Here is a 13,140-nt window from a genome sequence, read left to right as displayed (position 1 = left end):
CTCAGTTAAGAAGAAAACTATCCAGTGTCTCCAGTCTTCTGCTCCAATAAAGGTATGGCAGGACCCTGCTCCTTCCCAGGAATTTCAAACTCACCACCACACACACAGCTCCTGCTCTTCCCTTTCTGCTCAGTGCCAGGGCATGTCTAAAGAAGAAGTCAAGTTGGAAATGATTACAGCAATCCTCATAAGCAATGCTGTTCCCACGGCAGCCAGGCAAGGATTTTACCCACCAGAGCACTGATACGGCAAGGGAAAGGACAGACTGGAGGAGGAAATGAAAGAGCAATGGTGCCAAAAGAAGAGGGCACAAATCCATGCTAACTTAAAATCAGTTTCTGGCTCAGTACTGTGGGATCATCAGCCCTTGGAAAGCTTCCTCCTTCTCTGGGAGCAGGGAAGGAGAAATTTCATCAGCAGCTTTTAAAGTTAGCATCTTCCCATCAACAAAATTTAAATGGGATCACTCTTCAGGTAACCCCCGTCTCAAAACCCGTCTGAAAAGGCAACAAAAGCAAACATTTCACACATACAAGCTAACCTTAAATTGCATTTCCCCTGCCTGATGCAGTTAATGTCTAAAACATGTACACACCCCTGAGCTGTCTGTCAGTCCAGGGCTGCAGTTGCCCCTGGGGACGGATGAGGCTGGATCTAACACAAAGGCATTTTATCACCTCCAGCTTATCACTTTCAGCAGCCAAGCAGGGGAAGATACAGGGTGGTTTGACATTGCAGGGTAGTTTGACATCAAAGTCTCTGCACAGGGTACTGCCAGGAACACACAGGAGATGCACAAGAAAACTCCAAAATCACATTAAAACCAACAGTCCACAGCAGGTTTCTAAACCGGTGAAGGGCACCCACAGCATCCAAACTAAAACCTTATACCTACGGCAGGGGTTAGGCCAGGCTTAAAAGCTTGGGGTCGGTTTCTAGCTCTGCAACAGCCTGTGTGTGACCCTGAACAAGTCACTGAGGTGGTTATCCCCCCTCCCATACTTTTTTATCTGTCCCCTCCACCCCACACGTATTTATTTCCAGGGTCTTCAGGCCACAGACACTTTCACACACCTATGCACAGTGTTTGCAGCACCAAGGCTGTGACACTGGTTTAAGCACAGGCCTCACCATGGCACAACCATACAACAAAGCATTTCTCCTAACAGCACAAAACCACTCTTAGGATTAAACTTGTGTCACACATCCCAGCTACTCCCATTGCACAGTTCCGGGTACACCAACCCTGCACACCTGAATTGCTCACCAGCACAAGAAGCAGCAAAAACCTTCTAATGTTCTGCTGCAGACAGCAAACACACTCCAAGTTCATTAACAAAAGGAGAGAAAGCAAGTGCCAGCCTTCTGCAAAGCTCCCTCTCATACAGGGCATCTGCAGTAGGGACAGTCACATCTGACTTGACTGTCACAGCACAGCATCCACAGGCTATACCCCAGGAAGATTTCTAGGCTTGGAGGGAAAGGAATTAATAGAATTAGGGAGAAAAAAAAAAAAAACAATGCTTTTTAATTTTGCTCAAATTGCCATCCGATGCAGTCAGCAGGCTGCAAAGAGAAAGTTCAGCACATGCTGAACAAAACTAATTAAGTTAAAAGATATTTGATATCAGGAAAATTATTTCAGCAGTTAAATCCTGAGGAAAAGCAAGTGGCTACACCCAGCTTCCAGGAAATACCAGCTCAAGATATACCAACTCTTCTCTCTGCAGCAAGAGGGGAAGCAGAAAGAGGTGAAGAACCTGAAAGCATTTAAAATAAAAGCAGGAACAAAATAATCAGAAATATCTAAGCTGACTTACGACCATTACTACCAGCAGCCAGCACAGGACTTCACTCTTGGCAGAGAAATCAGCAGCTCAGGCCACCACGTATCTGCTGGACAAGCAGTGACTTTGAGGCTTCATCTGACCAGAGCAATGGCTCTGGGTAATGAGGTCTGTGTGCTAAAAAGAGGAACGACTGACCCCACTGAGCACAAAGCCCTCCCCAGGAAGGCAGGCACAAAGCAGGATGGGTCCTTCCCACTCATCAGGGCTGAAAAGGACCCCCTGGGCAGCCCCAGGCTACGCTGCACCTTCTGCTGCATTTACGGACTGGGTAAAACAAGGAGTTGTATCTCTCTTTCACCTCCCTGGGCTATCAGCAGGAAGAGACCTTCTGCAGGAATCACCACCCTGATGCATCTGCTGGGTTTTCCTTCTATGGGTGCGCAAATTCCTAACCTGACCTTATCAGGGCATCCCCAAGTCTGCATGACAAATACCCGCCCTGGCACTGCGGGTCATCTTTTGTCTCTTAAAATGCCTTGCAAATAAGGATCTTTGTTTCAGACTGCAGGCTGGGGTCAGTGAAGTCTACCTGCTTCATGAGGAGGCTGACCACAGCAGTGGTCCCACTGATGGGAGATGGGAAGGTCTCCCCGGACCCAAAGAGCCTGGTGTCACTGGGTGAGGGGAAAAGATCTGTGCTGCCCATGCAGCTGGATGTGCCCAGTGTGCAGATGATAGTCAACACTGTGACAAAAGCTTCACAGAGGCAAAACCATTCAATTTTGATTACTTTTTCACCTTCAGCCAGTGTAGTGAGGTCACCTTAAAATTCAGACATACATACAGCACCAAATACTCTCATAATTCACCATATTGAAGTCAGCACTAACAAAACACCCCATCCTCACCCCAAACTCACCCCATGCTTCAAAAGAAGGTACTTTCCAATAATCAGGCATCACTAAATTCAGACTTCAAAGGGTCGAAACAGCACCACGCACCCCAACAAAAGCTCAGTGCCACAAATGAAATGCCACAATGCCCCAGCCAAGCTTAAGGTTGCTGCTTTAATATAAAATCCTGAAGGTATTTATTTCTTATGCAATTATAGATGAAGTTAAATTGTCTATTATAAACCTGCCGGGCAGGTTAAGTCGGCAGTGGGAGACATCTTGGGAGCCACTCTCAATTCAGTAAAAGAAAATCAGCCCAAGCTTGCTGCAACACCAACTCCTGGAGAACTGCTTTAAATCAAACTATTTTAGTGAGATTAAACCCAGCCTAACGCAGCAAGAAGGAATGAGAGCTAAGGAGTGAAAACCTGCACCCCGCTATCGCTCTGCAGCATCGCAGCTGGTTGCTGTGGCAATGCTGAACACAAGGTGATGCCAGGCAGGGAAACTAGTGTAGGAGCAGATAAATTCAACCCTCTTCATACCTCTTAACACCAGAAATTTGCAATAAAAGTGCAAGTTGGGAAGTGGCTGTGCGAGAAAAATCCAAGTACCAGACTCCAGAGTTTTTTCTGTTGGATATCTATGTAGAATAAATTCATGTTTGATGTTTTATAGCATCAAACTTTGTAGCAGAAGGCTACAAAATGTTAGTAATAATTGTTTTCTGCTAACCCACAAAGACACACTTCTAATGTGCAGCTGCAAACCTCCGCTGATGCATTTCAAAGAGGAAGGCAATAATGCAGCTTCAATGTGATATTGAGGAAACTCCAAAATCTTTGAGCGATGATGGGTAAGGCCACATTTGAGACTGAAAATGATGCTTCACACTGAACATCGCTCCAACTCCAGCTCCCTCCCCACACCTGGCCTGACCCCTCAACCTCCCACATCGATTGTTCAGGTTAAATTTTGACTCCTGGACTGCACTTGTCTTGAATTGCAGGTCATATCACCCGTCTGGGATGGATTCTAAGGGCAGAAGCTCGCTGGAGAGGGGGAGTTGCAGGGATGGAGCATTACGGAAGTTTACAAAGCAAAAAATGACGGGAAAAGTCAGGAAAAAAGTCAAGAAAAAAAAAAAAAGCCATATTTTTCAGCAACTGAAGTGCAGCATTTCAGCTCCTAATCACTTCCGACAGCACCAAGGAAGCCACACCAAAGCAGCCTGCATGGCTTCACCTGCACAGCACAGCTCGGCTCATTAATAAATCTGAATCACCTAAATAATCAAATGCAGCCAGTGTACTGATTGTGACTAAGGGCACATGCATATGTCAAACATTAACTTTTCTTCATGTTTCTGTTTCTATTAAAAATAGGTGTTTATAAGTCCTCTCTCACTGTCTAAATATACACACAAACAAATTATATTTAGAATTACGTCAACAGCTCTCTACTGCAGGACGTCGAAGGAAGGCTGTCACCTACCCACTTGAAGCCCACTTTCAGGCATTGCAAGGAAAATATTAAATTACAGAAGGAAAAACAGAAACAATTATGCCCAGAGAACCATTGAAAAGCTTTTAAAAAACAGAGATTTCTCCGTCTCTTTTCCCTGTGATCACCGGACCGTAGTATTTAGGAGAGCTGAGTTCATATATTAGCTGTTCTTGCTGGAGTATGTAATTACCTGAGCATGTGTCTGGTGACTAAAGGTACATGGAACGACTCGGAGCTCAAAATATACTCCCTGGGTAGCCTACAGGTGCTAAATTCCCTCATTTTTGAGAAACCCAGCTAATCGAGCATGCCTTCCCACCGAGGCATCCCAAGGCCACAACTTTCCCCGTCCCGTTCAAGCGCATCATTACATCTTTAATTGCTAAACTATAGAGAAGTACTGCCCATATGAAGACCTAAAAAGTTGAAAATCAGAGGAGAAAAGTATTCCTAGCAGGCTCACACCCAGCCAGCTCCTGGAAAAACATATAATTTTCCTATTTATAGGCATTTTGGTTGGCAGAAACCACAGGGACCTCAACTTCTTGAAGCCAAAGTGTGGAGTTTAATTTTCCTCACTTTTTTAATTTCCTCAGAAGCTAAACACTGCAGATCTACCCTGCCTTTGCTCCACACTGACCTTCTGGACCACAAGCAGAAGGAAAAGGTGGAATGACAGAGCAGTGGATGGAAGCTGCAAAAGAACCCAGGGCAGAAGGACAAGTTTCAAAACCCAACAGTGGTGGCACAGTGCTGGGTACCAAAAACCAGGGAGAAGGCAACTTCTCCAAGAGCAAATCTACAGACCTCAGGCTTTGTTTTTAAGAGAACTGGTACTGAAAATGCACTGTAGATGAAGCAGGAAAAAGGCAACAGAAGAGTGGAAGGGGCAGCTCTGCACGGCATTGACATCTCCTTCCTGGAGATACGCAACAATAACCTCACTGAATTCAGTTCCACTGCAAGCAATCAGCCACAGCTCAGGTCCAGTTGGGAACGCTTTTACGACGGCATCAAAAATAATAAACCCAAGTGAGAAACCTGTTTGATAACCTACTGGCTGGCCAGGCGAGCAGGTGAAGTCTCCTCCTGCGACCAAGACAAATTTGGATGTACAAAGAGAATTTTCTTCAAATAAACTGACCTTTCAGAGCCATTAAGGCTTAAGCACAGAGCTGAGAAACCCTCAGGTACACTCAGGCAGAGAGAGCCAAGTCTCTCCCTTCCTACTCTTGATTTCGCACCTCATGGGACCATCATTAGTCTCCTTAGTAAAGGGAAGGACTGTTCAAAGGGAAATGCAGGTGTAAAACAGAGCCTTCAAGCCTTTCCCTTCCATTAGCATCTCCCCAGTGGATTAGAGCATACTCAAGGACCTGTATTTGGGTATTTAATCACAGCACACTTGCCAGGAGCTTCCACCTTGTGCCAAGGGCACCAGCATTACGCATCGTCTTCCGTAGAGAAAAGCAGAAAATAGAATCTAGGTGTTGACAGGAAGCAAAAAAGAATCAAGTCCTGAAGTGACACGAACTCGGAGCAGCCTGTGTGTCTCTCCAGCTGAAATGCACATTTAAATAAACCCTGTGGGAACAGCCACAACCAAAAACCTTAAGTTTTAAACTGCTGAATCCGTATCAAGTCACATTAACAAAAATCAACAGGGTGCTCAAACACACTGACCACAAATCCCAACCCCACCAAAACATTCACATGCACCACCAAGCCCCACTGCTGTCCCCAGCCTGCATGGATGCAGGATGGCCATCTTACCCCAAAATGGAGCTAAATTCAAGCTGGGACATCTTCCTGCAGCACAATGAGGAAGCAGCAGTTAAATACATTTCAGCCATAGTGAACGCAAAGAAACCTGCTGCAGCACCTTTAGTCTCCATCGTAGCGTAAACAAATCCTCAGGACTCTCCAAGCAATCCACTTCGCCCCGTGCAACAACCCCACTGATATCACAGTTGTTTGAGAAGATCCTCTGCCCTTGAACAGTGTGGCCAGGGATGAGGTTGGTGTCTTCCTGAAGGAAGCACTCACTTGCTGCAGGTTTGCCTGTATCGACTGCACCAGCACAGCTCCAGTAACAGCACAAAGAGATGAAGTTTTTTCTCCTCGTAGCCCACGATACCATACAAACATCCATTAAGTAGGTCCAGGTCAGCACCGGGCAGCTCCATGGAGAAGCTACAGACCTCGTGTGGAACTTCACGGCTCTGAGCTTCTTGGCTCAGGCTGGCCCAAATTTGACCAGCCAAGAGGCGAGGAAAGCTGGTTTAGCTGGACACTGAAATTCGCAAGAACCCGAGCGCTGGCTGATGAGTGGGACGTGGAGACCAACCAGGTAAAACCAAGCTGGAGACTTTTTGCTAATAGGAAAACTCCAGTAAACACCATCAGCACACATTCAAGTCACCTGTCTTTCAGCTCCTGACTCAGTATCCCACCTCCTGCAGCCAGCATGAAGCTCCAACTCAGTAACAATGATGCCCCATCACTGGCAGTGTTCAAGGTCAGGTTCAACAGGGCTTGGAGCAAGCCAGTAGGAGATGTCCCTGTCCAGGGGATGGACTGGATGACCTTTAAAGGTCCTGTCAAACCCAAACCACTCTATGAATGATTCCTATGAAAGATAAGGATAAGCCTCAAGATTTACTGAGCTCTGCCTGCGTCGTGGGGCTCCGACCAACGCTCTCCAAGCCCCTACATCTTGCAGCAGCTACGAGCTATAGAAAGTAACTCTTCCAAAAACCAAATCGTGCACATCCCTTTTCCTCACACCCCCACAGCAGGTACGGGACCAGGGAATGGCACCACCAGCAGCAAACGTCTTGCAGCCATCATGGGTTTGTTTTCAATTGTGCTCCCCACTGCACTTTGGAAATACCCAGCTGTTTCCTGGGACGTGTTGTGTGGCGCATGCCTCATATCGCAACATCAGAGAGCGAGGAAGGAGACAATGAACCTTGAGGCACCCCCACCTCTGAAGAAAACCATCACTACTGCAAGTAATGCTTCTCTCAAGCTAAAAGCACACGCACTGGGAAAAGCACATCCTAAATAAGACACACATTAACGAAGTGGCCAATGTGACTCAAGACATAGCGAAACGCTGCGCTTCCAGGTGGACACTGGGACACAAGGCTCCTACAACCATGTGAGCACCTCCTGATGGCTTCCAGAGCACCAGCCCCCAACCCCCCCCCAAAAAAAAAAAAAAAAACCAACAAGAAATTAGTATTTATTTTATAAAGTCACTAGAGAAACCACTCTGGCTTCTTGCAAGAGCCCAGGGTTGCAACACTGAAGACTTTCAGCAGCGGCGCAATATACCCCACACATTAACTGCTCAGTTTGGCCTGATGCCAGGTTTGACACTGAATGCCACAGACCACCGGTCACCATCACTTAAGTCCTCCACCTCTCACTAATTTCATGAGGCTCAGCAGCAGGTATCATTTTCAGCTGGAACAGCTGCTCCAGGTGGGCACAGCCAGAACCCACAGCATTTGCTCACAAAGGTTTGCTCTCTCGTCCTTGCTCAAAACACACTACTTTTAGCTCTGCTTCCAGTCCAGCCCCTGCACAGAGGTGTGCAACATGCCAGGCGTCTGCCTCCTTCCATGCCGGAGCCGGCCACGCGCCGGGGATGCCATTCGCACAAAGTTTACGAATCACCCTAATCCTTCACAGGGAGGTCTACAAACGTAAAAACAGCATTCAGAAACAACAAGGAAAGAGAGGGGTGGGGAAAGAAACCACACCACTGCCAGCGGGTGCTGAATGGCTTGTTCAGAAGGAGCGATAAAACTAGTGGCCGTGGCGTGATGCCGGGGGGAGGTGAGGGAAAATCCCCAGCACAGAGGAGAACCGGAGTTCACCGGCCATTAGGCTGCTCTCCCCCCTTGTGACCGGCTCCTTCCTCCTGTCAGAAAATGGGGTCAGAGCAGGGGCCGGGCGGGAGCTGTCGGAGGATTCAAAGGGCAAAATAAACACAGGACTCAGTAACTCCTCTGCACGCCGGGAAGAAAATCAATAACAATAGTAATAACAGTAATAACAATAAAGGTGCTGAAAAATCCCCACCCCTCCCTCAGAGACCGGGACACGTCCGCACTCACCACCCGGCCCCCCTCCGCGGGCCGGGAGGCAACGCGCACCCCGACGAGCCGAGGGCCCGGACCTCGCCGCTCCCCCGGGCAGGGGAGCGAGAGCAGGGCAAGAGCGCACCCCCAAACCCCCGGCCACCAGCAGCGCCCGCTGCTCCGTTCCTTCCCCCCACCCCACCAACCAGCCCGGCCTCCGCCCGCCGGCGCCCGGCCGCGGCGCTCACGCAAGGCCGGGGATGCACGGCCTACCCCGGCGGCCCGCCCGCCCGCCGCACACTGCAGAGGGAGGGAAAGGGCAGCGGCGGCGGTGCCGCTGCCCTCCCCGGCCCCGGTGGCTTCCCGCGGGCCGGGCGGCCTGGCTCGGCGCGGCTCGACGCTGTTCGTCCCGGCCCGACGCTGCTCGTCCCAGCCCGACGCTGCTCGTCCCGGCCCGTCCGGGCCCGCAGGCCTCAGGCCGCGGCGGCGCGAGGAGGGGTTGTGGCGGCCGCCGGCACGGCCCGCGCTTACTCCGGGGTAGGGTGCTCCGGGTCGTAGAAGTCCCCCATGGTCGGGCGACCGCTGTCGGGGGCAGGCGCGGCCCCTCGGGCGGGCCGGGCCGGGCCGCGCCGCGGGGAGGCCCCTCTCCGCCCTCCGAGCCCGGCGGGGGCTCGGCTCCGCCGCCGTCGCCTCACATCCTCCGCCGGGCCCCGCGCTGCAGCGGCCGCCGGCGGGGCCCCGCCATCCGCGCCGTGCCCTGCCCTGCCCTGCCCGCCGCCCGCCGCCGAGTCCGCCCCGGCCGCCCGGCTCCTCCCCGCCGCGCCGCCGCGTCGCCGCTCCCTGCCCGCCGCTCCGCTCCCCCCGTCGCGGGCACGGGCCGGGACCAGCCGCGGGATCTCCGGGATCTTCCCCCGGGATCACCAGGGCCACACCACACACCGGGATAAGCGCGGGATCGCCGAGATCTCCCAGTATCACCAGGACCGCACCGGGATCAGCCGTGGCACCACCGAGATCTCTTCGGGATCTCCCCCAGGATCCACCAGGACTGCACTGGGATCAGCTGCAGGATCATTGAGATCTCCCCAGGATCACCGTGACTGCACTGGGATCAGACATGGGATCAATGAGATCAACCCAGGATTACCAGGACTACACCAGTGCCAGCCGTGGCACCACTGGGATCTCCTTGGGATCGTACCAGGATTACCTCTGGGACCACCATGACTACACTGGGATTAGCCACATCATCACCAAGATCTCCCTGGGGCCACTGGGACCACACTGGCATCAGCCATGGGTTCACTGAAATCTCCCTGGGATCACCAGGACTATGCTGGGATCAGCCACACAATCAATGAGACCTCCCCAGGATCACTAGGACCACACCAGAATCTCACTGGGATCACCAGGGTAGGATCACCAGCATCCTGGATTATCCATGGCACATGAGGATCAGCCCCATGACACAGGCACCACAGGAATCTGGGATCACCAGCACCGGTGGAATGTCCCATACCAGCAACCTAGGATCACCAGTACCCCTTGATCACCCACACCCCCAGACAATGGCACCACACCTCTGGGATTCCTGGTACCCATGGATCACTGGCACCCCAGGACAACCCCAGGATCTCTCCCAGCATCACAGGTACCCCAGGGATCACACCTAGAACTGACCCAGTAACACACCAAGACACCAGCACTTTATTTCACCAACTTCCCATACCCAAGGGAGATTTCAACGAGACAGTGCCAGAGTACCCCAGGATACCTGCTTGCTTTTGGGCTGTGAGGACCTTCCCGCTCACACAGGAGCCTCCAAACTACATTTGCAGCAGCCAATATTGACATTTCTTCCTCTTCTTTTTTCCCAGATTTGGGACTATGGCGTGGGCAGCAGTGGCACAGGGACCCACAGGGACAGGAGCAGCATCCACGCGGAGGCAGAGGGAAGCAGAGGAAGGGTAGATGGAGCTCAGTTTGTGTGGAAGAGTTTTCTTGGGAAGTTAAGGCTGGGTTGAATTTCCAGAAGCTTGATAAGCCTTTGGAAATTGGTAATTACACGAGAAGGGGATTTCTAGGCTGTTACCCACAGCACTCCTGGGGAGCAGGTGCCGTTGCTGTAACAGGAGTGAGCTGCAACAAATTAAATCAAACAGCTTGGACTAATTAATTTCCCAGAGTTCCGTGTAAATGGGGAGGCAGCGTGTGGAAAACCTTTGACCTGGGATGTGTGAATCCAGGGATGCTCCTGCTGTGGCTGGTGCCAGTTCTAGCAGCAGGGGCTCTTTGTCCTCTGTCCCATCACTCAGTGGGGCTCAGCCAGCATTGCCCAATCGCTCCAAGCCACATGCCAGTGGCTTTTCCAATAATCCTGGTGATTTGCCAGGCTTTGGCCAGGACATTGCTAACAGCCACAGATCACAGGTGCTGCATTTGGGGGTCTTCAGTGTTATTCTTCAAGCTCCCCAAATAATTCTGAAGCTCTCGGGGTTCCGCAACCTCCCAGAGGGATAAAGAAGCAAATCCTGCCTGCAGCAGTTCCGAATGCAGACTGGACCCTGCACCCATCAGCTGCAGTGGCGAAGGGCCACCCAAAACACACGGTAGACACAAAAATCACAGCTGACTCTTTTTATTCCTTGAAGAGACAAGAAGTGGAATACCCAAGAAGAAGCCAGACCCTGGAGCTCCTTTAGGCCAAGCCTGCAGCTGGCACAGCATGCATATATATGTATATATGGGCCCACATCCATATATTGCTCCTCAGAGCCTGTGGTATGGGCATAGAGGGGAGCAACAGGGGAGCTGACACTGATGGCTGCCTGTTGGCAGCAGTAGGAGAAGGTGGGATTCTTTTGGCTGGATATTTGGTACACAAACTCCCCTGGCATGTGCCGAGCTGGAAGCAGCTTCCCACCTCTTCTGAGGAAGAGGAGGACTTCCAGCAGGCCTTCAGCACACTCTGCTTCATGGGCAAAGATAACAGTAGCCTGGCTAAGCAGCACAATATGCCCTGGAGCTTTTCAGTTGCTGGGCACCATGGTCTCACTCTGAGTCCGAATCACCTTCCCGGAAAGTGGTGGGCAAAAAATGCCCTAGTCCTGCTGCATTGGGGTGGGGAGGGTGTCATAAACAAGCGTTGCTATTTGAACCCTTGGCTTGCTGCCTGTCTAAACAGTGGGTTTGATTACCAATAACTGTCAGTCTAGCTGTACAAAAGTTAGGTGGTGGGGTTTTTTTCCTACTGTTTATTGTTGATAAATCTATTTGGATATGAACATGAGGCATCTTTTGAGCTGGTGTTGCTTATGGGTTCCAGGCTGAGCCCAAATCTGCTATGTGACATGCAGAAACGACATGGTTTTATTCTTCCCAGCAGCTGGGATGAGCCCCGGTTTCTTGCGCATTTGCTCTAGGGATGACATGGTTTTGCTGTACACGTGCTGGCAACAGGAAAGAAAAAAGAATTAGTAATGCGAACTCAGTTTTCAGGGCAGAATCCCCACCTGTAAAAGACTTATTCCGGAAAAAAAAAAACAAAAAACAACAAAACAAACAAACCCCAAATCACTTTCCCAGTCTTCCCAAATAGTGATGGAAAAAGCTGCCCAAAGAAGCCCCATCACACCACCATCATCCTACTGGGGCAGATCCCAGCAGGCTCAAAGGAGGGCACAAGAAACCCTGAGAAATGCTCCTCATGAGCACTGAAGAGTTGTTTTCGAGATGTGTTCCTTAAAAACCCTTACTGATGGTGATGTGCAGCCCTGTTACTGTCCTGATCTTTTTGAAGCTCAGGGCCTCGGTGGTATCTCACAGTGAGCCCTGAAAGAACTCCAAGTGAGAGGTGCTGAGACTGGATTTTAGCATAAGAGCAGCATGGGATGGGGCCTTTACATCAGCCAAAAAACATTTCAAGGAGCTTAGTTACAGAACCAGACTAGCATCTTTCAACAGGCTACAGCCAAAATGACATCCGTTCTGGAGGAGTCCTACACCCCACCTGGCAGTGAGGCACAGAATCTCTCTCCCAACACACATTGGCAGGGGTACATGGAACTGCCCCCCCCCCCCGAGATTACCTTTTGATCAGTTCTCATTTTCGCCTTGTAGAAGGGGACTGAAGCTGGGCAGGCCGGCAGCATTGTCTCCTGCATCTGCTTAAACCTCTCCTGACCATCTTCCTCCTGCCACCAGACAGACAGACCCCACTCCATGTGAAAAACACACATCTGGAGGCATAGGGGTCAACCAATCCCAAGTGCCTCGTTGAATGCCAATACACCAGTATCTCTGAAGCCTCGGAAGTAAGAGGTCCCCTCTTCCTACAACTTTGGTGAGCAGATTTGGGCAGGACTTTGGCCAAAATCCATCTGGAAGTGTAAAGCCCCAAATGGAGTTCCTCCAGCTGTCTTCACACAGCCATGCTCTGCCTGTGACTACCCACAGGACAGTCTCCCTTCCACTGCACAATAATCTTGCAGTGTGAAGGAAGTCTGAGCTTCAGTGTGGTCCTCACTGATCCCAGCTAGCTGATGTCCATGCCCACATTTCTCCAGGGAACCTTCTGGAAGGTGTAAGCACACAGAATAGGAACACGGGTTGAATTAAGTACATTTATTTTGAGTTACCAGCATGTATATAATGTTTTCATTACATATTTGAGGATAGTTCTAGCAGATGCTTAGGCCACTTTCTGTGGTGATTCATGAGTAGCCTCAAGAAGGCGACAGTGGAATTCTGTCATGATAAAAGGCAGGTGGCCAAATAGAATCTAGTTGAGAGTAAAAGATGCACACCCTGGAGAAACGGGCTAGGACAGCAAATGAAGAACCAGCCTGGGAAAGGGAAAAT

General features: G+C 50.6%; 2 protein-coding genes across 5 annotated transcripts in view; both read right to left on the bottom strand.

Annotated features, from left to right (window-relative positions):
* Window positions 1-9,047, bottom strand: part of SETD2 (SET domain containing 2, histone lysine methyltransferase) — a 64,939-nt gene extending 55,892 nt beyond the window's left edge. For both annotated transcript variants that reach the window (XM_061474431.1, XM_061474432.1), the window contains exon 1: window positions 8,812-9,047. In XM_061474431.1, the coding sequence (XP_061330415.1) occupies window positions 8,812-8,849 (38 nt within the window). In that variant the 5' untranslated portion in view covers window positions 8,850-9,047. The remainder of the gene's footprint in view (window positions 1-8,811) is intronic.
* A 1,203-nt stretch (window positions 9,048-10,250) lies between these two features.
* KIF9 (kinesin family member 9) overlaps window positions 10,251-13,140 on the bottom strand; it is a 30,601-nt gene continuing 27,711 nt past the window's right edge. For all 3 annotated transcript variants that reach the window (XR_009747063.1, XM_061474453.1, XM_061474454.1), the window contains 2 exons: window positions 12,369-12,473; window positions 10,251-11,729 (listed from right to left, as the gene is read on the bottom strand). Coding sequence is in view for 2 of the 3 variants with exons in the window: in XM_061474453.1 (XP_061330437.1) it covers window positions 11,622-11,729; window positions 12,369-12,473 (213 nt within the window). In the remaining variant the exon portion in view is untranslated. The remainder of the gene's footprint in view (window positions 11,730-12,368; window positions 12,474-13,140) is intronic.

Source organism: Pezoporus flaviventris, unplaced genomic scaffold, assembly GCF_033815535.1.
Source record: "Pezoporus flaviventris isolate CSIRO_AGI_PZ_B2104156 unplaced genomic scaffold, CSIRO_AGI_Pfla_v1 ptg000079l, whole genome shotgun sequence".
NCBI classification, from domain to species: domain Eukaryota; kingdom Metazoa; phylum Chordata; class Aves; order Psittaciformes; family Psittacidae; genus Pezoporus; species Pezoporus flaviventris.
Note: the sequence above shows the minus strand (reverse complement) of the source record. Positions and strands in the feature narration are given on the sequence as shown.